General features: G+C 35.3%; 1 protein-coding gene across 1 annotated transcript; it reads left to right on the forward strand.

Moving 5' to 3' along the window:
• Positions 1-1,230: 1,230 nt before the first annotated feature.
• Positions 1,231-26,536, forward strand: LOC148951659 (BOS complex subunit TMEM147). Its single transcript, XM_089091251.1, has 4 exons — positions 1,231-1,413; positions 15,487-15,619; positions 21,216-21,437; positions 26,261-26,536. The coding sequence occupies exons 1-4, from the start codon at positions 1,337-1,339 to the stop codon at positions 26,492-26,494; spliced, it is 666 nt and encodes a 221-aa protein (XP_088947377.1). The 5' UTR covers positions 1,231-1,336; the 3' UTR covers positions 26,495-26,536.
• Positions 26,537-26,543: the final 7 nt, after the last annotated feature.

A 26,543-nucleotide genomic window follows, 5' to 3' on the forward strand; every position in this document is an offset into this window, starting at 1 on the left:
TCTCAAAGTGGACTAAAGATTTAACCCCCATTGCTTTTGTCCAGAAAAAATTTGCTGAACTTAATACAATTACTTATAAAAACCATTTCCAAATATTTGTTGATGGGTCCGAAATTAATGCAAAGGTAGAATGTAGTGCCTTCCTTCGTCACCTGAAAATTGCAATTGAGTGAGAGATTTTAAAACATTGTATCAATAATGTCTGCAGAGTTAAATGCCATAATCATGACAATAGAACACCTAATGCAAAATAAACCCTTGATTGCTAATTCAAATAATATTATAGTTTATTCTGACTCTTTATCAAGCCTTGAGTTGCTGTCTTCAGCTCCTCAGTACAAGCTGGATATTGACACTTATCATTGTCTTAGTATTATAGATAATCTTGCTTCAAGTGGCATAAGAACTTATCTTCAGTATATTCCTAGCCACTCTGGTATAAGCGGTAATCATCAGGTTTATGAAATAGCAAAAATGCTATAAATATTGACCAGCCAAGAGGGAGACCAATCCCCATTAGAGATATTTACCGATGGAGACTATCAGATATTATGCTTAATAAGAATAATCCTACTCTTTCCCTCTTTCCCAATAAATACTTTTCTAAAATTTATCACAGAATTCGTTCTGGAACAAACGGACTAAATTTTCTTGCATTCTCGTATCAGTTTCCTAATTCAAGTGGTTCAGTTCCCCTATCCCCTGTTTGCAGGTATTGTATTATGAATAATGAAACAGTTGACCACTGCCTATTTGAATATAATATGCTGACGTCTGCACAGCATACCTTGCATTGTAAACTGTTAAAGTGCTTCAAACACCACAAAATCTCACCATCAGCCAAGAGCCTAGCCGACTATTCCTACACACAGAGCACAGAATTCGATATCTATCATCTTATATTTGAACTCCTTGAGTCGAAAGATCTACGGAAAGATATCTGAGAATATCTAATAATTAAGAGACAACCAAGCCAGTAGCTCTGTAGCCCACAGAGTGAAGCAAAAGGAAAAGGGCTAAATAGTATCAACTGAAAAGCCCGCCTGCTGTGAAATAGAAGAAGAAGAAGATAGAAAAATTTCAATGGGAGAATTTAAGAATAATCCATCTATAAATTTACATGGGATCCCCATAATCTACGGTTAGAAATAAAAAAAATAACTTAATAAGGAAGCAATACTTTCTATAATAAGAAAGTAATTTGTGGCTCATGAAAGAGATTTACTGCGAAATATAATTTTGTCGTCTGAATTTTTTACACATTTGGAAAAATAGATAGCGTCTTATGCTGAGGAATTTTTAAAGTTAAAACACCTTACCTGAGAAATAGAAAAAAATGACTTTTCATCACTTTGTTAATTGTTTTGCCTTAGCTTATGCTCCGTACTACCTAACTTACAAGTATTCCGGCCTGTGAGAATTATTTATTTTGTTTCTTGGAATCTAGCCTATAAGCTTGCGTAACTTTTTTAAGAGGGACGACTGATTGTTGCAATACAACAATGCTAGGCCTATATTGAGTTTAGGCTAGCCTTATTTGATTTCAGGTGGCTTTAATTTGATAATTTTTTTATATAAAGCGGCGTTCACAAGCATGTCTAGCTAGAATCCCATGTCTAGACACGTGTCTAGCCAGAATCCAATGTCTAGGCAATGACTGTTCACATGTAAAATTTGGTGCTTAGCTAAAACTACAAATTTAGTTTCAAATTGTCATTTCTAGCCAATCAACAGAGCTTATGCAGGCAAAACTTTCAAATATTATAATCCCTATTTTTACTGTCACAAGGTAATGGATGAGATAAGCAAAACAATTGCCTTAGTGTGCTTAATATTATGTCTGGTGTTGTATATTTGCCTAAAATGAAAAAAAACAAATTAATAAGAAAATAAAAATTATATTTCAGTTTACAAGTGTAAACAAAAATGATGAAAATAGTGGATCTTGACACATTCTGATTGGCTGCAATCAAAAATTCTAGACATTAGGCCTGTTTTTTCACTCATCAATGGGCTAAGATCTTACATCTTTTGTCAGAAAATGCTTAAAATTGAAATCTTTGAACAAAGATCTTACATCTCTGGTTGTTTTGTGCAAACATCTTTCATCATTCTGCTCTGATCAGCAGTCTGAGAACAATGATGAGTAGATCATCAAAGTTCTCTCATCATTGTTCTATATGGCAAAACAGTGGTGGTCTTCACACTTTTTGCTAACATCATTGATCTGTAAGATCTTAGAACAAAGATGAGTTAAAAAACGATAATCTTTGCAGAAAGATGTAAGATCTTAGTGCTAAAAAATGGGCCTATTGAGTTCTAGAGGCTAGAACTAAATGTCTAGCCAAGCACCTTGTCTAGCATGTCTAGCTAAGTGCCAAATTTTACTTGTGAATGGTCATTGCCTAGACATTGGATTCTGGCTAGACACGTGTCTAGACATGGGATTCTAGCTAGACATGCTTGTGAACACTGCTTAATGCAATTTTAGTATGTTAAAAGCAAATATTGACTTAAGTTATAGGCTAAAGTCCTTTGAGAATTTTATGTAGGGGTAACAGTGCAGTTTATATCCTTTACCAGGGAAACTTTCTTTGGTAAATTTTTGGCAGTTCATATTATTGACTTACAAATAAAGTAAACATACTACATGATGCTTTTTTTAGGCTCTTTCCAAATATAACAATCATTTTGGTTCAAAATGAATTTTACTTCCACCAGGGGCAGATCCAGGATTTTTTAGGGGGGGGGTAAAATAGGTTGATCTGATAAACTTGCATTAGGAGCAAGTTTAATTAATGCAAACTTGTGTAATTAAATTACACTACTTTAGACTATGCTAGCAGGGCATGCACCCCCTTGTCCCCTGGATCTGCCACTGACCCCTACCCCTATATATACCAATTCAGGATATATGTGCACATTAGGGAGGCAGGGGTAAAGTTTATTTCTGATGCAAATGAGAGGTAAGTTTAAACTTTACCCCCCCCCCCATAATGTGCAAATATATACCCTGAATTGGTATATATAAGGGTGGGGGTAAAATTGATTTATAACAAAAATGATCATTATATTTGTAAAGAGCATGAAAAGGCATTGAGTAGTATGCTCACTTTATTTGTAATTCAATAATATGAACTGCTGAAAATTTACCCTTTCTTTTGCCACCTAGAAGAAGAACATACCTTTCAATATGCCTTTTAACACTTGCTAATTATAATGATTGCCACCATTGCATATGCTTCCCAGCCTACCTCCCTCACCTAACAAGGCTAGATATAAAAGGTTCAATGATTTGTGGACTTTGTATTAGACCTTTTTTTTTTTTTTTTTTTGCACTTAATAAATTCAATTTTAAATTAAAAAATGCAAAACCAACAAACTTTGATATATAGCCTAGGGCTATATATAGTCTCTTCAGGTTGGGAGGGAGGTTACATGGGGACATTTTTTTAGTAAGAAAAAGGATAAAAAGTGCATTAAGTGGTATGCTCATCTTTTAGCTAGCAACTTAATAAATTACACTCTTCTATACTAATAAACAGAAAAATGACACTCTTCTATACTAAGCACAATAATAGGCAAACAAAATTCTATTATTTCTGTTTTTAATGTTGTAGTAGCTTTCTGGCCGAAAGATAACCATCAAACCATGCCTTTTGAATTTTTGGTCAAGGAATTTCTAATAAAGTTAATTTGTGGGCAGATATCAGACATGTAAAAAAGACATACATTATCCACTCAGTACTGTTTCCAATTATGATAATTACTACAATTGTGTTTCATCCTCCCCCTCTCTCTTTAATGGTGCCTTTCACAGCACTAAGCTATATATGAAAGTTTGCTGATTATTTTTTTTTCAAATTGGCTTCATTTGACATTATGAACTAACTGTTGATGAGAAATAAGCAATCAGGATATTATAAAAAAAAAACAGCAAACTTTTATATATAGCCTAAGACTATATGTGAAAATACAATTGCAACATTATCATTTATTATATTTGGAAAGAGTATAAATTTGGAGTTTTTTTTTTTTTGTTTCAATTACTTAGCTAGGTAGAAGGTGAATACTCCTGGGATATTTTTACACTACTTTAAAATATACTAATTGATGGATAAGATAAATTGTATTTCATACAAATATAAACAACATAAATAATTAAATAAAGCCAAGAGGGAGCTAAACTCAAAAGGAAGGCTAACAATTATTACAATGAGTTCAAGTACACCAAAATAAAGATAAAGAAGATAAACCAAAAAACATCATAACATATAGAAGGAGAAGGACAAAGGAGGCTACCCCAGCATGGCAAAAATTGCTTCCTTTATAAATTTTATTTAAAGCCCTTAAAGGTATCCTTAGAGTGATATTTTGCTCATGACTAGAAAATGGCTACCAGAAATTCTGAAAACTAGCTTAAAACATTTATAAATACCTAAATATCTCATTCCCAAAAGAGCATTGCTTTACTTTATCCCCCTCCCCTTCCCCTATGATGAAAAAATATGCAGTCTGCTATGTATTTTCAAACTATATCTTTTAATAGCACAATTTGTTTACCTTAACTTCAGATCAAATTAAGGTTTATGGTGGGTCTGTTCTGTTCCATGTTGATAGTGGTGAGTATTGGAGAGTTACTGTATTACTGGGCATGTGGAACAGACCAATCATACTTCCATGGATTGATGTTCTACTCTATGTCAGTCTTTACTTGAAGGACACAGTAGTGTGTGTTGTCACTATTTTGTAATACAGGTAATACATTTTGTAATACTATTTTGTAATACATTTAACTGTAATGTTTTAGTTGCTACTTTAGCTTTTGACACTGTTTGTTGCCAGTGCCCATGAAACTTCAGCTGCTCATCAATAAGTATTCCCAGGTCTTTTTATCCATTTCTGATTAAGAGATGAATACCAGATTGCAGTTTCTGGTCAAATATGTTATACTAGAGGAGGAGATTGTTACTGCCAAAATTGAGGATGCTGCATTTATTGTTATTCAACTCTAGTAGCCATTTGTTCATCCAACTCTGCATTTTTTGTAAGTCTGGACACAGACTTTGTTTAACAACTGGTCCCAAAAGCATGGAGTCATCAGCATTGAGTGCAATGTTGTTAGAGACTTCTCTAGTTATATCATTTATATAAATAAGAAAGATGGTGGGGCTTAGGACCATATCCTAAGGGACTCCACTGATTACATGACATGGTCTGGAAAATTCTTTATAGTTGTTACTGTTAAAAATGTGGCCTTGCTTCCTTTGTCTGTCTAAAAACTGATCACCCATTCAACTACACCACTGTTGATAGTTTGGCCCTAAGATGTCTGGGAGACTCCTTGTCAAATGCTTTAGCAAAGTCAAGTCAACAGGCAAAAACACATCTTACCTAGGTTAGTTTCCCCTGACTTTCCTGGGAGGAAGTCATGCTGGTCTGGAGCAATATATTGATAGATAGAAGATGTGCCAAGACTTTTGCATTGACAATATATTTCTGAGTTTTCAATAGGTTTCAGCTAAGCCTATTGGCCAATAACTCTCAGCCTTTTTTTGTCTCCTCATTTTAAAATAGGTGTAATATGTGAGTTTGAAAATATATAGCAGACTGCATATTTTCAAAAGAGTGCAATTATTTCAGAAATGTTAATAAAGAAGCAGGGTTTTTGCATTGGGTGGGAGACTTGGAGGAGCTATTGAACCTTTTACCCTTTTTAAACCTTCAATAATGCAGTTTTCACAATGACATTGAATCGCAATGATACACACATGCTACTATGGGAAAGTTTTGGACTTAGTTGTAAGACAACAGAACTGCCAAGTCTGTGGGCTGTAGAGTACAGTGTGATAGACGAAAGTTGGGACCTTCAAAATGATAGAGTGATTTACCTGGATTGATTGCTTAAGATCGGTGACCTATAATAATCATAATAATAATTTATTCTTACCCTGTACATAAAAAAATGCATGCTAGAGAACCAAATAAAAAAAGAAAACAAGACAAGAACTGCACAAGGATAATAATAATTCTCACTCAGCAAAAACACAAAGCAAAAGAGAAAAAGATTCACTCATAATAGCAAACATACCTTAACTAACCCAATAGTCACTTTCAAACAGTTTGTGGTAATGAACTGTAATTAAGGAGTGACCCAGCTTAATAGCAGCTGAAAGTCTAAAAAAGGGAATTTGGATACCAAAAGATATATCAAATGAATTAGATTTTTATGCTGATTTCAAATATACAAGTTTCATTCAGTTCAGTCTTACCCATCAAAGTTTACAAGCCTGAAAAAATTTGCTTGGTTTTCGAAAAAAGGGGAGATACCCTCAAAAAGTCATAGAATTTTAGTGAAAATCACACCATCAGATTCAGTATATCAGAGAACTCTACTGTAAAGGTTTCAAGCTCCTATCTGCAAAAATGTGGAATTTTGTATTTTTTGCCAGAAAAAAGATCAAGGATGCATGTTTATCTGTTGTTTTTTTTTTTTTACAGGGGTGATTGTATTTACCTTGTGGGCCTAGAACATCAGTAGAGGGAGTTCTAACGGAAATTAAAGATTCTAGTGATCTTATTAAGTGGCCAAAAAATTGGAGGGCAACTAGGCCCCCTCCCACACTTTTTTGTCCCCAAAGTCATCCAATCAAAATTGTGAGGTAGCTATTCTGTTCAGCATACTTGAAAGTCCCAATAACAATGCCTTTTGAGATAGCATGACCCCCACAGCCCCTGGGGAAAGGTCTTTAAATTATAAATTTGCCCATTGTTTTAAATATAGTATTTGTTATTGGGAAGTATATATACATTTTTTGGGTGAGGAGGCAAGGACGAATTTTCTGCTGTGTGTGTGTGGGGGGGGGGTTGCATGGAGAGAATTTTCCATGGAGATGGAAGTTTTCAGGGGATGAACTTTTCATTTGCCTGAATTCTTATACGAAATTTCTTTATGTCTTGCTTTCTCTTTACCGACTCCATTTTATGTGTAGAGATGTTAAGGGTAATTGTCCAGGGTAAATTTTCATCAGGAGTGAATGGTCCAGAGGATATTTCCATGGGGAGGGGGATTTTTTCCGCCAGATTTCCTGGCGTTATTTAAAAAACGATCAGAAATTAAAAAAAAAATTCACTCTAAATAAGGAGCAACATTAAAACTTAAAATGAACAGAAATTATTATATATATGAGGGGGGCTCCTATCTGCAAAAATGTGGAATTTTGTATTTTTGCCAGAAGAAAGATCAAGGATGCATGTTTATCTGTTTTTTTTGTTTTTTTTTTTACAGGGGTGATTGTATTTACCTTGTGGGCCTTGAACATCAGTAGAGGGAGTTCTAACGGAAATTAAAAGTTCTAGTTATCTTTTTAAGGGACCAAAAAATGAGACGGCATCTAGGCCCCCTCCCACGACACTTTTTTTCCCAAAATCATCCAATCAAAATTTTGAGATAGCTATTCTGTTCAGCATACTTGAAAGCCCCAATAACAATGCCTTTTGAGATAGCATGACCCCCCACAGCCCCTGGGGAAAGGTCTTTAAATTATAAATTTGCCCATTGTTTTAAATATAGTATTTGTTATTGGGAAGTATATATACATTTTTTGGGTGAGGAGGCAAGGACGAATTTTCTGCTGTGTGTGTGTGGGGGGGGGTTGCATGGAGAGAATTTTCCATGGAGATGGAAGTTTTCAGGGGATGAACTTTTCATTTGCCTGAATTCTTATACGAAATTTCTTTATATGTCTTGCTTTCTCTTTACCAACTCCATTTTATGTGTAGAGATGTTAAGGGTAATTGTCCAGGGTAAATTTTCATCAGGATTGAATTGTCCAGAGGATATTTCCATGGGGAGGGGGATTTTTTCCGCCAGATTTCCTGGCGTTATTTAAAAAACGATCAGAAATTAAAAAAAAATCCACTTTAAATAAGGAGCAACATTAAAACTTAAAATGAACAGAAATTATTATATATATGAGGGGGGCTCCTATCTGTAAAAATGTGGAATTTTGTTTTTTTTGCCAGAAGAAAGATCAAGGATGTATGTTTATCTGTTTTTTTTTTTTGTTTTTTTTTTTTTTTTTTTTTACAGGGGTTATTGTATTTACCTTGTGGGCCAAGAACATCAGTAGAGGGAGTTCTAACGGAAATTAAAAGTTCTATTTATCTTTTTAAGTGGCCGAAAAATTGTGAGATAGCTATTCTGTTCAGCATACTTGAAAGCCCCAATAACAATGCTTTTTGAGATAGCATGGCCCCCCCACAGCCCCTGGGGAAAGGTCTTTAAATTATAAATTTGCCCATTGTTTTAAATATAGTATTTGTTATTGGGAAGTATATATACATTTTTTGGGTGAGGAGGCAAGGACGAATTTTCTGCTGTGTGTGGGGGGGGGGTTGCATGGAGAGAATTTTCCATGGGGATGGAAGTTTTCAGGGGATGAACTTTTCATTTGCCTGAATTCTTATACGAAATTTCTTTATATGTCTTGCTTTCTCTTTACCAACTCCATTTTATGTGTAGAGATGTTAAGGGTAATTGTCCAGGGTAAATTTTCATCAGGATTGAATTGTCCAGAGGATATTTCCAAAGGGAGGGGGATTTTTCCGCCAGATTTCCTGGCGTTATTTAAAAAACGATCAGAAATTAAAAAAAAAATTCACTCTAAATAAGGAGCAACATTAAAACTTAAAATAAACAGAAATTATTATAAATATGCGGGGGGTTGCCCCCTCCTCAACACCTCGCTCTTTACGCTAAAGTTTATATTTTTTCCAAATTATTTAAAAACGACTACTGAAACACAAGAGTCATGTAATTAGAAAAAAAATTAACCTTTTTAAAATTTCCGAAAAAGTTAGCATGAAGAGCGAGGTATTGAGGAGGGGGCAATCCGCCTCATATAGGTAATAATTTCTGTTCATTTTAAGTTTTAATGTTAGTCCTTACTTAGAGTTGAAAAAGCTTATTTTTTATTTAATAAAGTACCGTATTTAATAGCATATACCTTATTTATTAATACCTTATTAGGTATTAAATTACCTTATTTAATAACATAAATAATACCTTATATATATTAAGGTATTAAACCCTTACAAAAAAGAATACTTTTTTAACACATATATATTAAATAACATATATATTTATTTAATAAGATATTATTTTTTTATCATTCATAATAGTCACACTTTAAAGATATATAGTGCAAAATTACTCCAACTTGGCCTACTACAATTCAAAAGAAAGTCCACTATTCTGTCAGACCAATTACAGAAATTAATCAAAGCTCGTCCATCTTTTAACAAATTTTGAAAACTCTCTACCGCTTAGAAATATAACTATTTCTAGAAAAAATGGGCAACTGAAGTAAATACTTACAAAATAAAAAAAGACAGAACGGATTTGATTGTATTCAGTTGCAGAGAAAAACCGAAATTCTCCAGCTTGGGATTGGGTCATTGCTACACGAAGTCCATACTTAGCTTGTTTTTACACCCAAGTCAGGTGTGTGCTTGTTTTTGCACCGAGTAAGGACTTAACTCAGTTTTATACTGAGTCAGTCCATCAATCAAAGGTAGCTTATTTTTGAACTAAAATTGAGAATCCTTGCACAATTTCGGTGCAAACATGGTGCTGTATAACTATGTTTCTGCTAAAAAAGCTGACTCTCAAGGGGAGACAGTGGGGTGGTCGCGGGGTTCAATTCGTACATTTAATGATACAAAATTAATTTTATCTGATTCTGGTTTTAACAAGGTGAAAGAAGCTCACTTTTTCTACTAAGATACTTCTGAAGGATTGGCCAATTGCATAATTTGGCGCACTTACCCTTGTCAACAGTCAGACAAAACTAGGTTAAATTTAGGCATCTCAAATTTTTGTTATATTTAAAACAATCAATTCATCAAAGCATTTTGAGATCAAGCATTATGCACTAGTTTTTACAATCCAAATATGTAAAATAGCAATTGACATAGAAGCAATATATTGGTTAGTAATACTATGCCTAGGTATAAATTCAAATTCAACTATCTCTAAATATCGCCTGCATCCGAAATCAGGCCCAAAACTTCCAGATGTTGTCCCTTCTGTGTAACTACGAGGCATGTTTCTTAAGTAAGTATCGTTTTACAATTACGCCGCCACAGTGCTACGGTCGCCGTTCTGCGCATGCACACTGGTTACCTACATCTCTTGTCTACGCACTGACGCCATTACAGTCTGATTTTTAATTGTATACGTTGTTTACTGAGTGTTTAAGATGCTTCCGACAATCGTGAGTCCCGCCGATTGTGAAGTACGGGCGGTTATACGATTTCTTTGTGCTAAAGGCGTAAAATCGATCGATATTCATCGTGAGATCTGTGAAGTTTACGGACAAAACATTATGAGTGATGGAATGGTAAGGAAATGGGTGAGAATCAAAACAACAATCCATGGAATGGCGACATTCATCATCACCCAAAAAAGTGAAATTTCTCGGGCAGAAATTGTTTGCTTAAATTTCACTTTTTAGAAGTAGAATCAAGTTTCCTGGTCTAGAACTATGCGAGGTCAGCCGAATCTGCAAGGTCAGCAAGGAAATACCAATGGAGGATATTTTTATACAAAGGGAGCTGGCCCAGCTCACTTTTCGGAGCTGACAGGGATGTACTTTTCAGAGCCTGGAAACTTTTACAAAATTCTAGAATAAGCCTTCGCACAGTTCTCACCCGTGGCCAGGAAAGAAATTGTAAGGAGCTTGCTCTGTCAGCTAAAGCATAAGAACCACCTTTATGTCTGCCAACATAACAACAAAAAGTGGTGTCAATAAGTGGTGTCAGCAAAAATTAGATATTTCAGTTTTACTTCTGAAGGACAGTCATCTACTAAATCAACTCAAAGTAAAATAAATCATTTCATCACTATATTAATATTGGTGCAGCTGTGGTTTGTGTATACAAATAAAGCAGAGACAAGAGAGTAGAGTATTTCCTAAGATTCATTCTAAAAACTTTTTCCACAAAATAACTTTTTCCAAGAAAAGTAAAGAACTCTATTAAACAAAAAATGAGCGAAAATAAAATCAAATAATCTACCAAGCGTGAAACAACTACAAATCAGCTCGATAAATTAATGAAACCCAAAACGAACAGAAATTACAATAATTAACCGTGTCAAACTCAAAACGAGCAGAAAGTAACATAATTTGGGCGCAAAAACCCTATGCCTTCCCAAGGCCAGAACAAAATTTTCACTTTACTGAAAAAATACAAATGAATGTGCAACGTCAGTTTAAGATACATATGCTGATACTTAGTAATCAAAATGTTAATATTATTTGATTTATTAAAGTTATAACAGTAAAAACATTTATGTTTTTGTATATTATATTTAAAGTGCAAAATTTGCACTTTACTGAAAAAAATATAGATGTTTTTGTTTTTATAACTTTAATAAATCAAATAATATTAACATTTTGATTACTAAGTATCAGCATATGTATCTTAAACTGACGTTGCACATTCATTTGTATTTTTTCAGTAAAGTGAAAATTTTGTACTGGCCTGGGGAAGGCATAGGGGTTTTGAGCCCTACTCATGTTAATTTCTGCTCGTTTTGAGTTTGACTCGGTTAGTTATTGTAATTTCTGTTTGTTTTATATTGACATAGCCTTTTCAAGGAAAAAGAAAATAATACCTTAAATCTTTTCGTTTTTTAAGACTTTATAGTTTGGCCTGCTATTTGTATGCTGGAGAAAAATTCCAGCAATTTTTAACATCATACACCCTTTTAAAAATCTGGACACAAATAGTACTGTTTAATTTAGTTTCATACCTCCTCTAGTTGACCTAAAATGGAAAACTTGATACCATTCGCAAAAAAATCTGTTTACTTTCTTTGATAGCTTGGATACACTTACGCTATTTTAATTTGGTTAAATTTTAAGAGCAGAAATGGGAGGGTGGACTTGGGAGGGTGGGAGTGGAAGAGGAATTAGTTGCCGTCAAATCACCTTCGACTATTAAAAAGGGCATCAGCCCTTTCTATTTTCAATCGAATGAGCCCTTTTCGAAGTTCCCACGACAACTCCTTCGATACGAAGTTCCCTGGTCTAAGCAACAACAACAACAAAATAATACATTATTTCCACTTCGATCTTTACTATAAAAATGTTAAGCCTTCCAATCACTTTCGACTATTAAAAAGGGCACTTGGCCTTTCGATTTCCAATCGAATGAGCCCTTTTGGAAAGACAACGTTTTCTATAAACATCTTATATGCCCCCAGGGTATAAATTACAACCCTTACCCTAAGGTCTGTTAGGGTGGATGTCATCCTCTAAGACCGAATTTCCTGAACTTTCAACTACGTTAAACAAAATGGCTATCTAAAAATTTTGATTGGATGTGTTTGGGGAAATGGTGGGCGTGAGAGGGGTGTTAGTCGCCTTCCGATCACTTTCGATTATTAAAAAGGGCACAAGCCACTCCGATTTCCAATTGAATGAGCGCTTTTCGAAGTTTCTACGATATCTTCTTCGATACGAAGTGCCCTGCTCTAAAGGAAAAGATTAATAAAAATACATTTTGCCAACATCGTTCTTATATGCCACCAAGGTATAACTTAAAACCCTTACCCTGAGGGTTGTGGGTGAGTGTCCTCCTCCTTAATTAGTCCCCGTTTCTTGTCTCGTTCTCGAGTGTCCCCGTTCTTTACTTAGGCAGCGCGATCGTGCTACCTATGATTTATTCAACAACTTTCTATATAAGCCTTATTTGCCCCCAGGGCAGAGCTTCCAACCCTTGCACTGAGTGCTCTGAGGGGTTATCATCCTAAGAGACCTAATTTCCAGAGCGTTCAACTACGTTGAAGAAAATGGATATCTCAAAATTTTGATTGGATGTGTTTCGGAAAATGGTGGGCTTGAGAAGGGCGTTAGTCGCTATCCAATCAATTTCAACTATTAAAAAAGGCAGTAGCCCTTTCAATTTCCATTTCAATGAGACCTTTTGAAGTTTCTATGACAACGCTTTCAATGAAAACTTTATATGCCCCAGTGCGTAAATTACAACCCTTGCCCTGATGGCGGTTGGGGGAGGGATTGTAATCCTTAAAGACCTATTTTCTAAAACTTTCAACAACTACGTTGAATAAAATGCCTATCTGAAAATTTTGATTGGATATGTTTGGTGAAAAGGTGGGCGTGAGTCCTTTGAGCCCTTTTCAAGTTTCTACGACAAAGATTTCAATAAAAACCTTATATGCCCCCAGGGCATAACTTATAATCCTTCCCTGAGGTTTGTGGGGGAGTGTCGTCCTCAAAAATATATGTTCTATCCGGAAATCAACTACGCTGAACAAAATGTCTATCTCAAATTTTTGATTGGATGTGGTTGGGGGACTGATGGGCGTGGGATAGGGGGGGCTAGTTGCCCTCCAATCACTTTCGACTATTAAAAAGGGCCCTAGCCATTTGAATTTCCAATCAAATGAGTCCATTTTGAAGTTTATACGACAACGCCTTCTTTAAAAACCTTATATGCCCCCAGGGCATAACTTATAACCCTTGCCCTGAGGGCTGTGGGGGAGTGTCCTCCTCAAAAACATATGTTCTATCTGGAAATCAACTCCGCTGAACAAAATGGCTATCTCAAAATTTTGATTGGATATGTTTGGGGAAATGATGGGCGTGGGGGACGGGGGGGGGGGCTAGTTGCCCGCCAATCACTTTCGACTATTAAAAGAGGCACTAGCCCTTTGAATTTCCAATCCAATGAGCCTTTTTTGAAGTTTCTACGACACCGGCTTCTTTAAAAACCTTATATGCCTCCAGGGCATAACTTATAAACCTTGCGCTGAGGGTTGTGGGGGAGTGTCCTCCTCAAAAATATATTTTCTATCTGGAAATTAACTACGCTGAACAAAATGGCCATCTCAAAATTTTTATTGGATGTATTTGGGGGAATGATGAGCGTGGGGGGGGCTAGTTGCCCTTTGAATTTCCAATCGAATGAGCTTTTTTTTGAAGTTTCTACGACAATGCCTTCTTTAAAAACCTTATATGCCCCCAGGGCATAACTTAAAACCCTTGCCCTGAGGGCTGTGGGGAAGTATCATCCTCAAAAACATATTTTCTATCTGGAAATCAACTACGCTGAACAAAATGACTATCTCAAAATTTTGATTGGATGTGTTTGTGGAAATGATGGGCCTGGGGGATGGGGAGGGGGTTAGTTGCTTTCCAATCACTTTCGAATATTGAAAAAGTTAATAGTTCTTTTAATTTCAAGTTTAATGAGCCCTTTTTTGAGTTTTTACGACGCCTTCAATAAAAAGCCTTCTATACTCCAAGGACATAACTTTGAATTCTTTCTCTAAGGGTAGTGGGGAAGTGTCCTCCTCGAAACCATATTTTCTATCTGGAAATCAACTACGCTGAACAAAATGGCTATCTCAAAATTTTGATTGGATGGGTTTGGGGGAATGATGGGTGTGGGGGGCTAGTTGCCCTCCAATCGATTTCGACTATTAAAAAGGGTACTAGCCCTTCGAATTTCCAATCGAACGAGCCTTTTTTGAAGTTTCTACGACAACGCCTTCTATAAAAACCTTATATGCCCCCAGGGCATTCCTTAAAACCCTTGCCCTGAGGGTTGTGGATGAGTGTCCTCCTCAAGAACATATTTTTTATCTGGAAATCAACTACGCTTAACAAACTGGCTGCCTTAAACTTCGGACTGGATGTGTTGGGAGGAGAAATGGGCGGGGGGAGGGGCCTAATTGCCTCTCAATCATTTTCGACAATTAAAAAGGGGAATAAAACTCTCAATTTCAAATCGAATGAGCTCCTTTTGAAGTTTCTATGACGGCCCCTTCCATATGAAGTTCCCAGCTCTAAAGCAAAAAAAAAATACATAGTGCATTGTGCCAACATCGTTCTTATATGCCATCAGGGCATAACTTAAAACCCTTGCCCTGAGGGTTGGGGGGGAGTGTCCTCCTCAAAAACATATTTTCTATGTGGAAATCAACTACGCTCAACAAAATGGCTATCTAACAATTTTGATTGGATGTGTTTTGGGGAATGATGGGCGTGGGGGGGGGGGGGCTAGTTGCCCTCCAATCACTTTCGGCTATTAAAAAGGGCACTAGCCACTCCAATTTCCAATCGAATGAGCCCTTTTCGAAGTTTCTACGACAACTCCTTCGACACGAAGTGCCCGGCTGAAGAAAAAAAAACAAATTGTGCCCACATCGTTCTTTACTTAGGCAGCGCTAGCGCGCTGCCTATGATCTACCCAGAGGAATCACCAGGGGAAAGTTTGCCTTAAATACAAGGAAAACAGTTGTCTTTCCTACGCTTCCCACTCCCCCTCGGAAAGGGTGGACTTGTGCTACCTTTGGTTCTTATTTCTATTCGGATATCTACATCAGTTTGCATAATTGTTATTTGGCTTCAGATTCATTATCGAATTTAATAGACTTGTATTCTTTTTTGTCAGATATGATTACCGAGCAATATGGAAGTGTGTGCAAGCTGGCTTTTTTTACATTCTGACGCAGCTTATTAAAATGCTAATTCTTGCAACTTTTTTCCCTTCTGCTGATATTTCGGAGTCTTCATCAGCTCTAGAGGTAATGCAATCTGTTTAAGTTTGACCTTTTCTTCCGGAATTATTAATCTATATTTTATCTATTATATATTCATCTTTGTAATTTATTTTATGTGTTTTATGTGAATTTATATCAAAGATGTATCCTTGCAGAAGACGGGTTATATATTAAAATCCCAAAAGAATTCAGGATTCTCCAACTGGGGCACTTACTCCCAACAAAGTTTGAATTAGATCTATTTATAACTTTGGTAGATGTTTTCATGGCAAGATTAAAAGGACCTTTGATGATGATTTGATATATTTTACATGCATTTCATAAAACATACCTTGATGGAGTTTATTTTAAACCGGTAACTTACGAAGCATACGATTTGTACAATAACTTCCTGAAAATGTAAATTTGCGTTTTGAGTATATCCACTAGGGTCATAAATTTTGGCATGGAATCAAGGCTGTTAAGTAAATAAGGTTGTTAGGTGTAATAATTAGAGTGAGTTTAGGCCCAAAACAAACAGTGGATAAATCCATATTTTCATTAAACTCTTGTGAAGCTTGAATATGGAAGATGAAAGAAAAATATTTAAAAATATTAGGTATATAATAATATTAAAAATAATAATAATAAATAATATTTAAAAATTAATTAAATATTTAATAATATTTAACAATATTATATGTTAATATATAAAAATATATTTAAAAAATTTAAAAATATAATAAAAAAATTGAAAATATATATAAATACTTAAAAAAATGTATTAGGCAATGTCTGGCAACGTATGAGGGAATTGAAACAATTGTTTGCATTGAGTAATTCAACTGAGGACATACGTGTTGAGAGCCAGGGTGCTTAAGATCACACGAAAACTGCTTTTTAAGCCAGAAGTAGTTTTGGTTGAGAGCGAGTGAGAGAGAGAAATAATTTATTTACCAAAATAACGCTTACATAATCTTTCAACAATCATCGGGGAAACCCATTGGGTTGTATATGACGGATGTTTTCATCCTTATAATCTGCTATTATATATTCACACTTCACCTATAAAAAAAAAAAAAAAAAAAAAAACTCGAATGATTAACAACTTCCCAGAAGGAAACGTTTCAACCCACTCTTGAACTGGCTAACATTATCTGCCACCTTAATACCCTCAGGGAGTGAATTCCACAGCTTTGGTCCTGCAAAACGCGGAAACAAAGATCCGAGTTGAGTTCTCTGAGCCTCAGATACTATCCCTGAAGAATGCCTAGTTCCATAAAAATGATAAAACGAGTTAGACATAAAAATTATTCAAAAGCACTCTGGTAAATAACCATTCAAACATTGATAAAGAAAAATAGCTAGTTTATAATCTCTTAACTTATAAACATTTAGAATTTCCATTTTAGGGAAGCAACTCAAAGTACTATTTTCAAATCTCACATAATCTCCTAAGACACTAACAACTTTAGTTGCACGTGTAATTTTGGTAGTAACTTGTGGTAGCGCGGTGGATAGTGGATTTAGTTCTGCTTGGCAATATGGGTCCGGGGATCTATTCCTGCTGTCGCAAAGCTGGGGAATAGGCTTCCTGCCTGTCCCTGTAAATAAGACCCTGCAACTAATGCGTCGATAATAGTAGGCTCCCTGTGCACCATCTGCGGCTCTTTATTGTTTTTGATCTCTTCCCCATCCCCCTCTCTCTCTCGATTTTTTCCCAATTAGCATATATGGATGGACTTCGGCTATTAATTTTAGTATGTCTTTGCTAGGCAGTAATTGCTCTTTTTCGGCGTAAGAGGTTATCATTTAATATGTTAAAAAGAGTATGAATACTACTTAAGATTATGATTTAAATATATTTCTGTATACAACTACTTACTATTCCTCAAATTTCCAATTTCAGTTAATTACTTAGTTATTTTAAGTAAAATTACTTATATTTCAAGTTAACTGATTGCTTAAATATTTACAATATAAATGTTCGATTAACTAGTCTCTGTTTCTGAGGCCAATAAGTGAATTAAAATATAAGAATTTTTAAAAAGCTATGATATAATTAATACAAAATGATGTAAATAAACAAGTTAGATAATTGTACAATTCAATATAATTATAATGATGCAACATAGTGACAATGCTGACGCATTATGTTTTTATTTATGCAATAGAGCGATAATGATATTTATATAGTCTCACTAAAATCTTTTGTTAGTATTGCACCATTTCAATCTAATCGGCTTTAGTAAATAGGCGCATATACTGGAATTTGATCCGGGCTCGGTATTTAGGAGAGGTAGTAAATTTAGGTAAATTCGGACTGGTAAATTTAGGTAAATTTGGTCCGGGCTCGGTATTTAGGAGAGGTAGTAAATTTAGGTAAATTCGGGCTGGTAAATTTAGGTAAATTTGGTCCGGCCTCGGTATTTAGGAGAGGTAGTAAATTTAGGTAAATTCGGGAAAAAAAACGCAAAAAGGCATTATTTTTAAAGCATTGTGATAATGGAACAAGTCTTTTCATACTTGAAGTTTTCAGGAAGGGAATAAAAAAGCCCGTCCTTAAGTCTATGTGTCTAATTCCAGGTAAAGTGAGATCCTTGTCTTGTAATATATTCAATATTTATCACGTTAATTTTCCTAATATATAATGTTTTATTACATTTATTGTTCAGCATTTTAGTTGACTGCATAAAATACTAAATGTAATATCCTAAATTTATTTGTAATTTTTTTTATCACACATAAGAAACACATACTTGACAAATGTAATTAACACATTCACCATGCTCAAGTATAGGTGAACCCCAGCAAATCATCAACATGTAATTAACAAGTACATAAGTAAAGTCCTGGAGACTTTTTCTATCACTCGATCGGCGGATTAAAATCAAAATCAATAGCGTTCTTCATTTTTGAATTTTCTCTGTTGTCAGTGGCGGCAATTCACGAAATTATACAGGAGAGGCAAGACTCTGTTTCAATTTTCTAATTAAGAAAATCGATTTTTAAGAATGTTTTTTTCGAAATTTGGGGGGGGGGGAGAATTCAATCTATTAAAGTCCATGGAGGCAATTACCCGCCCCTTTTGGAATTGGCGTCCCAGTCTCCTCTATCATTTTTATGGACTTGACGGGTTAACCCATTAACATTTCAATTATTTCGTTTAATTGAATTTTTTAATTAATTTGGATGCATCTTGCATCAGGTAATTGGTGGCGTAACAGGTTTAAACTTTTCTTGGTACAGTCGAAAATTATTTCTTAATATTTAGCTTATCAAAGGGTTTTTTCGCTTATAGGACTAAGCTCGGCTTACGTTCTTTAATTTGAAAGATAATTAGGGAATCTTAGAAAACTACAATTGAAAAGAAATTTATTTAAATTTCAGATTATTTTTATATTTTAGTTCTCATTGTCCAAATTTTAACTTTAATTTTAAAATCCGCTTTAGTGGTCAAATATTTTTTTCTAGATATCCAGGATATACATTTTATTGTGGATTTTGGCTTGGTAGAAATTGGTAAATTTCAAAAATAATTAGTGCTTCTTATAAAAGCATAAATTAAAAGAAAACTGTTGCTATTTCAAATTAGTTTACACTCCAAAATTTCCAAAATCTCCAAAATTTCAGTTTAATTTTCAAATCCTTCTATAAAATCAACTTTTCTTGTTAGATATCTATCTGGACTTCTTTTGTGTGGTTTTTGCATGTAATTAGTGATATGTTGTAGCCATTCACAAAAAATTGGAAGGTATTTAAGCTGGAGTAAACTCTTGTGCTTCTGGGCATAGAAAAAAAGGAAGAAAAATCCTGCACAGATGGCTCGAATCGGTTACGACATTTTCGGTTAATATGGCTCAAATCGGTGTGTGCTGCTTAATTATAATGAATTATCAATATATTTTTATTACGATGGATATTACAATGCTTATTATTATAATACTACTAACAACTCACCACAGCACCGAGGCGCTTCAGGCCAACACAGCAACGCGCGCTCCTCCATCCTAATCTATTGAAAGCCTCCCTCTTTATACCCTCCCATGAAGTACCCATTTCCCTTAAATCTTTCTTTACGACATCTCCCACCCCAAATGTGGACGATCTGTTTTCCGTTTAGCCCTAGACGTTTGGCCAAAAGGGACAATCTTTGGCAATCTGTCATGCATCATCTGAAGAACGTGCCCTAGCTATTTCTACTTTTTCTCATTATAGCTCTGGAAAGCAGGATTGAATCACTCTTATGGTACAGCCTACTATTTGAAATGCGGTGAGTCAGCCGGGCAACCAAACCAATCCGTAAGCAATTTCTCTGGAAAACATCTAGCAAATCTTCCTCCGTTTTTTTTTTTCAAAGCGCCCATGCTTCTGAGCCATATTTGACAACTGCAGTCACTTTAGCTTCCAATATTCTAACTTGGTTTGCTGACTTATCTTCCTATTTTTCTATACTTTTTTCAACGGTGAAAAAACACCCTGCGCCTTGCCTATTCTACTTTTAACATCTTCACTGCTCTCACCGTCTTTACTAACAATACTACCAAGGTAGTAATCTTCTTCTATTCCTAGTCTTTGCGACTTTGTCTTCTTAACATTAATTTTCAAACCTATTCTAACACCCTGAACTCGCAAAACCTCTAAAAGTTCATTCATTTTGCTCACAGTTTGCTCCCACTAATGAATTGTAATTATAGTGGCGAAAGAATTCTATTTCATTTCTATATTCAAAAACTGCTTGGCTGGATAAATATTAATCTATTTAATTATTTATTTATTTACACATCCATGTTAGGCAAAATGCTTTTGGCTACGCAATAAAAATCAAATATTGTGCCAAATAAGAATAAAACAATAACACACATAAGTCAAAAGCAGTAATAGCAACGAAAGAAAAACAGCTCGTTAATGAGACGGCCTGTAAAAATAATACAAAACAGTTTTACACTTTAGAAACGATTAAGCTAACGAAGTATTATAAAACATTGAATTTTTTGAATTTACTTTTGAATTTTGAATTGAATTTACTGCAGCACCATATTCTTGTCAGTGTTGCCATGTAGAGCCGTGAAAACAAATAAGCATAATTAATTTATTGAAATAAATAACGCTCTTCGTATGCAAAATTCTAGACATTAACGATCTGTTGATTCCCTAAGACAAGTACACCTTCAAAGGAAAGCTACAGCTTCTTAAGATGCTTGTTGCCAAGTTTGTTTCCTGCTGTTTTTCCCCCGCGTTTCTTTTTTTAAATTAGACTGCCAAAAACTGCATAACCACGAATGAAGGTCTTTCCATTAAAAATTGAATTCTTAGTTCTTATTAATTTTTAATATGTATTTGGTTCTGTAAATTTCTACTTTACCCACTTTTTGGTTTTGCGAATTTCCATTTAACCAATCATAACAATCAGATTTGATTTTCACTGTCCTTGGTAAAGTTTAACACTAATTGCTTTAGTAACTAAAGAGGGCAGGCTGCTCCACGGTTCAGTTACCTTAAGTAAATGAATGTTTCTCAGTTTATTTAATTTTTTTTTTCGGCTTTTTTGGCGTGAAGTTTAAAAGGGTGCTGGTAAGTTCAATGACAAAGATTAAGATAAAGACTTTGAAACCCTACTTATTTATTTATGTTTTTTCAGGCAGTGTTGAGGAACACCTTGGATTTAATAGACTTTGGTGGGGTATATTATGTTTTGAACAGAATACCTGGGAAAGGACCGGGTAAAGTTCTCGTCACTGGTGTTGGTTGGGGGGCAGCTGAACTATTTTTAAATCGATTTGTTCTGCTCTGGGTAGGAGCTAGAGGAATGGAGTTCGATTGGAAGTATTTGCAGCTCAGTTTTGATGCCAACTTATCATTGGTAAATATTTTTGTTTCTTATCTTTTTCACTTGTTCTTTACCAATCCCTTAGTAATGTGTGTTAAGTGTAATTTTTTTTAGAAGGGAGGGGGGAGCAGGTAATGTTTTGAAAGAAAAAGCAAGTAGAATATATTGGTAATGAAAAGACAAATCCTTAGGTTATGGGGGGGGGGTGTCTTCGGGCCAGAAGGCATTGCCCTGTGTGCAAGCCTGCTCTTAGCGATAAGGCTGTTCTTTGATACTTGTCTGTTATAACAGAAAGTGAACGCCAGGGGAAAAAGAATGCAGAACGAAGGGCAGAAATTAGGGACTGGCAAAATATATTCTGTCAAAAAGGCGTACGTAGAATTTTAAAACAAAAAATCAAATATTTTTTTAATTTGCTTGTGGGGTTGGGGAGTCTGTTCCAGAAGATCTGATTTTGTACACGAGCCTGTTCTTACTGATAAGGCTACAAGAAATTGGGTTTGTGCTAATAAGTCGCAGCACGAATTTCGCACGTGGCGTTGATTTTTCAGTACATTTTTTGGGTTAGCTAGCGAAAATTAAATCCGATGTGACATTTTACTCGTTTTACGCCTGCTCTGTAAATTCTGTTGCCTAAAATTCTTTGTTTTTCTCTCTCTCTCTCTCTCTCTTTTCTCTCTTTCTCTCTCTCTCTCTCTCTCTCTCTTTCTCTCTCTTTCTCTCTACTTTGTTCGTTTTTTGAATTGAAATTTATGCATTTGTTTATTTTTTTTTTTGTTCTATCCCTGCCCACCCACTGTTTATGGGTGTGTGACGAGTAATGAAATCTTACTAAAATAGAAACGTGTAGAAAGGTGTACCTATGGAATCTTGGTCTCCTCCTCGAGTTTTCACACTTTTCTCAGTAAGTTATCATGTTTTCCATTTAATTTTTCTATTTTTACATATTTGTTTTTTAATTTCTCCCCTTGAATGTTCGGCCCCACCTAAATAAGTGTATATGTTTTTGTATGAGTAGATACATCAGCTTGACCCAGCTTTGGTTGCAAAGCTTACTTTGATTGACTCATCATTGACAGTTTTAGTATTTTCGCTATTGTCAAAGAAAAATGGCGTTAGAATTTTGTTTTCCTGAAATACATAATAGAAAGTAAGCTTGTTTACGATAGATATTTAAAAATCCTGCTTAAAATGGCTTTACAAATATTCCCTAGTACTTATAAACTTTAATTGCTTAATTATTAAATCCTTCCTTATCACTTCCTCCCGCCCCTTTGATGACGACCTGCTTTCGTTTGACCTCAGTTGTATGGCTAACACGCGCAAAAATATGTTTCTATTCCAATTTCTAAGGCTGTAAAGAAAAGAAGGTTCGGATGGTTAGGGCATGTTATGAAGAAAAAAAAATCAGGATAGGTTGTCAAATAATGTGCTTCTGTGCAATTCAGAAGTGACCAAAGAAAAAACAGGATGTCCTGAAACAGGGTGGTGAGATGTCATAAGAATGGTATTAAATTAGATAGGAACTTCAGGGAAGAGAGTAGAGCTAAGCTCTGAATAGCGGGAAGGTGGGTTGAGCCTCGATGAATGACCTTTTATATTTTATAACTACTTAATTCACTCACGAGATAAAAGAAAATTTTTTGACCGTGACTTGAAGCCGAAAGACTAGGCGCATATTTCACAATCCGCCAATATATTCCAAACATGGGGACCATAATGACGAATGACAAAAGATGATTGAGTGGTACTCCTAAACTCGTTATCAGCTTTTCTTGAATTATGATCATGACGGTCTCTATTAAAAGTAAAGAGTTTTAAAAGCAGGAGCGAGCAACTGATTCAAATATTTGTATGAGAAAATCGCAACTTGGTAATCTCGAATTTGAGATACATTCATTAACTTACTCTTTTAAAATGCTCGTGAGCAGGAACCTCATCAGAATCATAAAATTCCGATAATAATTTAACAGCTCTATTCAGAAGTTTCTATAGTCTACTCTTTTGAAACATGTTACAAAATTACTTGCCTATATAAAGCATCCATAGCTAATATATGGACAAAATATAGGAAAATAAATCATTTTTATAATCTTTTTTGGGACTAGATTTTTAATTCTTCGCATCGCCCCAAGGCCTCTGCTTAATTTTTCAGCTATTGCACTTGAATGGTTTTTCCACGACAGGTTTTCATCAATTAAAAACCCCAAATGCTTTTGTTGTTGCTACTCTTTTTATCACATTACCTCGAACCGTGATTTAATTATTTCCAGCACTTGACGAAAGTCTGCAAAATATCCTGAAAACAGTTTTAGAAAATTTTAGGGTTAACAGATTTTGTAGAGAAAAAGGTTAGAAATTCAGGAACTGCATGATGAATTTTATTATACAAAACATCAAGTGAAGGCGCTGCTAGAAAGAGCAAAGTGTCATCTGCAAACCGGATGACACCGGCCTCTGACAGGTAATGCTTCACTCGATCAATGGAAATGGTGAAAAGGAGGGGTCCCAGGATTGACCCTTGTGGAACCCCGCACTGTATTTTCTTTTTTGAAGATAAAAATGATCCGTTCTGAACTATCTGATACCGCTTGTTTAGATACGATGAAAACCACTCCAGGCTTAAACCCTTCACCCCAATCGAGTCAAGAGCTTATAGAAGCTCTGAGTGGTCCAAAGTATCGAACGTTTTTTTCATGTCCAAAATCGCAGCTGCGGTTATTAGACCAGCTTCAAATGCATCACTAATCCAATCAACCAATTTCAGAACTGTTATATCCGTAGATAGTCCTTTTCTGAACCCAAATTGGGTTCCCATTAGAATTTTATTCTTTTCAATATAATGGCTTAACCGGGCGTGTGCCACTTTCTCATATAACTTAGAGAAAAACAGGAGAATAGAGATATGTCTTCGATTTGATGGGTCATCTTTTTTCCCTCCTTTATGAAGAGGAACCACTCCTGCAATCCTTAGTGCTTTCGAGAAGACTCCAAGATCCAGAGAAATCGTTGATGAGGTGTGTCAAGACAGGTAAGACACTCGTTTTTGCGGCTTTTATGAGTTTAAGCGAAAACTCATCCATCCCCCTAGAGCTTGACTTCATCGTATCCAGGAATCGTGCCACTTCCCGTTCTGAATATCTTGCAACCTCAAAGGAATTCTCACTTGCAGGCTGCCTTTCAAAAACGATCCAAAACTCGCAGATGTGCGTAGGTTAGCCCGCACTTGATCGCAGTCTTTTTCCTTCGTTTGCAAAATAACCACACAGAAATTCAGCTATGTGTTGAGAATCAGTAAGACGACCTCCTGTCGTCTCCCTGGCTCTCACCTCCTCCTTACTATTAAATTAACACAAAAGTTTATTTATTATTTTCCATTTTTTCATTCTCGCTTGATTCTCATGAAATTAATTTTGGAAATAAAGGTTCTGAGTGTTCCGTTTTACTCACTTTAAAATATTCCGAAATTTTTGAATTTTATAAAATTATCATCTGAATGATCCTTGAAATAATTCACATAAAGTTGGTGTTTCTTCTTTATTGAAACTTGAATAGGTTTTGTTATCCATGGTTTCTTAGGAAAATTTCTATTAGGATTTATTCTTCGTAAGGGACATGTTTCATTCATTATATTCGTCACTCTCTCATTGAAGAGGTTTTATGCTGTGTATTTGGACACTTTTCCTCTATTACACGCGAGAAACTTTATTTACTTATTACCAAGCTTTATTTTACTTATTAAAAAAAGGTTATCCGACCCGTCGGACACAATCACAACTGCTTGGGATCTTTCAAACAATCCAACATTAACGAAAAAATTATCAATTAAAGATAAGAAATCCGAGTTGGAATAGTTACAAGAGGAAAACTGTCATGTGATCAGTGTCGTTACTAGCCAAAATGTTTGGGGGGAGGGAGGAGCAAGTGAATTTACCGACTGGCTAGTCATTTTACCGACTTTTTTTTGTCAATAATTAGCATAATGTCCGTTTCGAATACAATACGTAAAATCACTGCACGAGTCGGTAAAACCGCTGCATTTACCAACCGAGATTTAAATTTCGATACATATCATGTCATTATTTTAATGCTGTTTATTTAACCAAATGGAAAGTTGCGCCACCATCTATAAAATCACGGCAGGAGTCGGTTATACTGCTGCGGTTACCGACCAAGTTCGAAATTTCTGTAGATGACATGTCAGTATTTTCGTGGCCTTTATTGAACCGGAAAAGAATGTTAACGGAATCGGAAAAATCGTGGCGCAAAGTGCTACGATTTTACCGAATTATTTTTTTACCGAGTGACCAAAACCATTAGGGGGGGGGGGTCCCTACCCCCCCATATGTGACGGCCCTGTCTGTGACACCATCATATTAACAAAATCTGAGCTATTCGCTCTTCTTAGTAAATCTATATTAAAATCTCCCATCATAAATTTATTTTATTTTCGCTATGAATTTATCTAACAATAATTCAAATTTAAGAGTAATATTTTAATAATAATTATCGTTTAAGAGTAGGTTGGTACGATAGTTATTGCATGCCAGAGTTTCATTCAGTAAAATAGCTATGTTAACAGGTGTCTGCTATTTTGTATGTTAGCCACTGCTATTTTGTATTCGTAGGTTAGTTAGATTTTCAGGTATGGTTCCTGCCAGCGGGTGCTTTTGTATGGCTATTCCTGGAATAGTTTCCTACGCCATCTCCTTACCATAGCTATTTAATTTCTGTCTACCATAGCTACTTAATTTTTTAACTAAATAAAGCTAATTACTTAGTGCTACTCATGCACCTAACTTGTTTATTCTAAAATAGTCTTTTTTGGTTTTCTGCTTACTACATATTAATTTCAGGTTTATTTCTTGTCCATTGCCGCCTTGGTATGGCTCTATTCACGGAATGATTTTCCAAGCAATCTCCTTCCTCTAGTCTGTCTTTTCTTAGTTGGTGCCAACTATATACCAACATTCTTAGATGTGCTGACACGATGTTTTGGTGTTTCTGGTGTCCCATTACTCGGAATTAAGACTGTGATGGTACTGGCAGTTGGTGCAGTATCCACTGTCATGTTTAGTGTACTAAATTAGTTTTGATTGAAGTCTTGAATAAAATGTGTGCGTTTGTCTTGATTGATTC

This window comes from Artemia sp. Qi Xiang Cuo, chromosome 6 (genome assembly GCF_049724085.1).
Source record: "Artemia sp. Qi Xiang Cuo chromosome 6, ASM4972408v1, whole genome shotgun sequence".
In the NCBI taxonomy this organism is placed as follows: Eukaryota; Metazoa; Arthropoda; class Branchiopoda; order Anostraca; family Artemiidae; genus Artemia; species Artemia sp. Qi Xiang Cuo.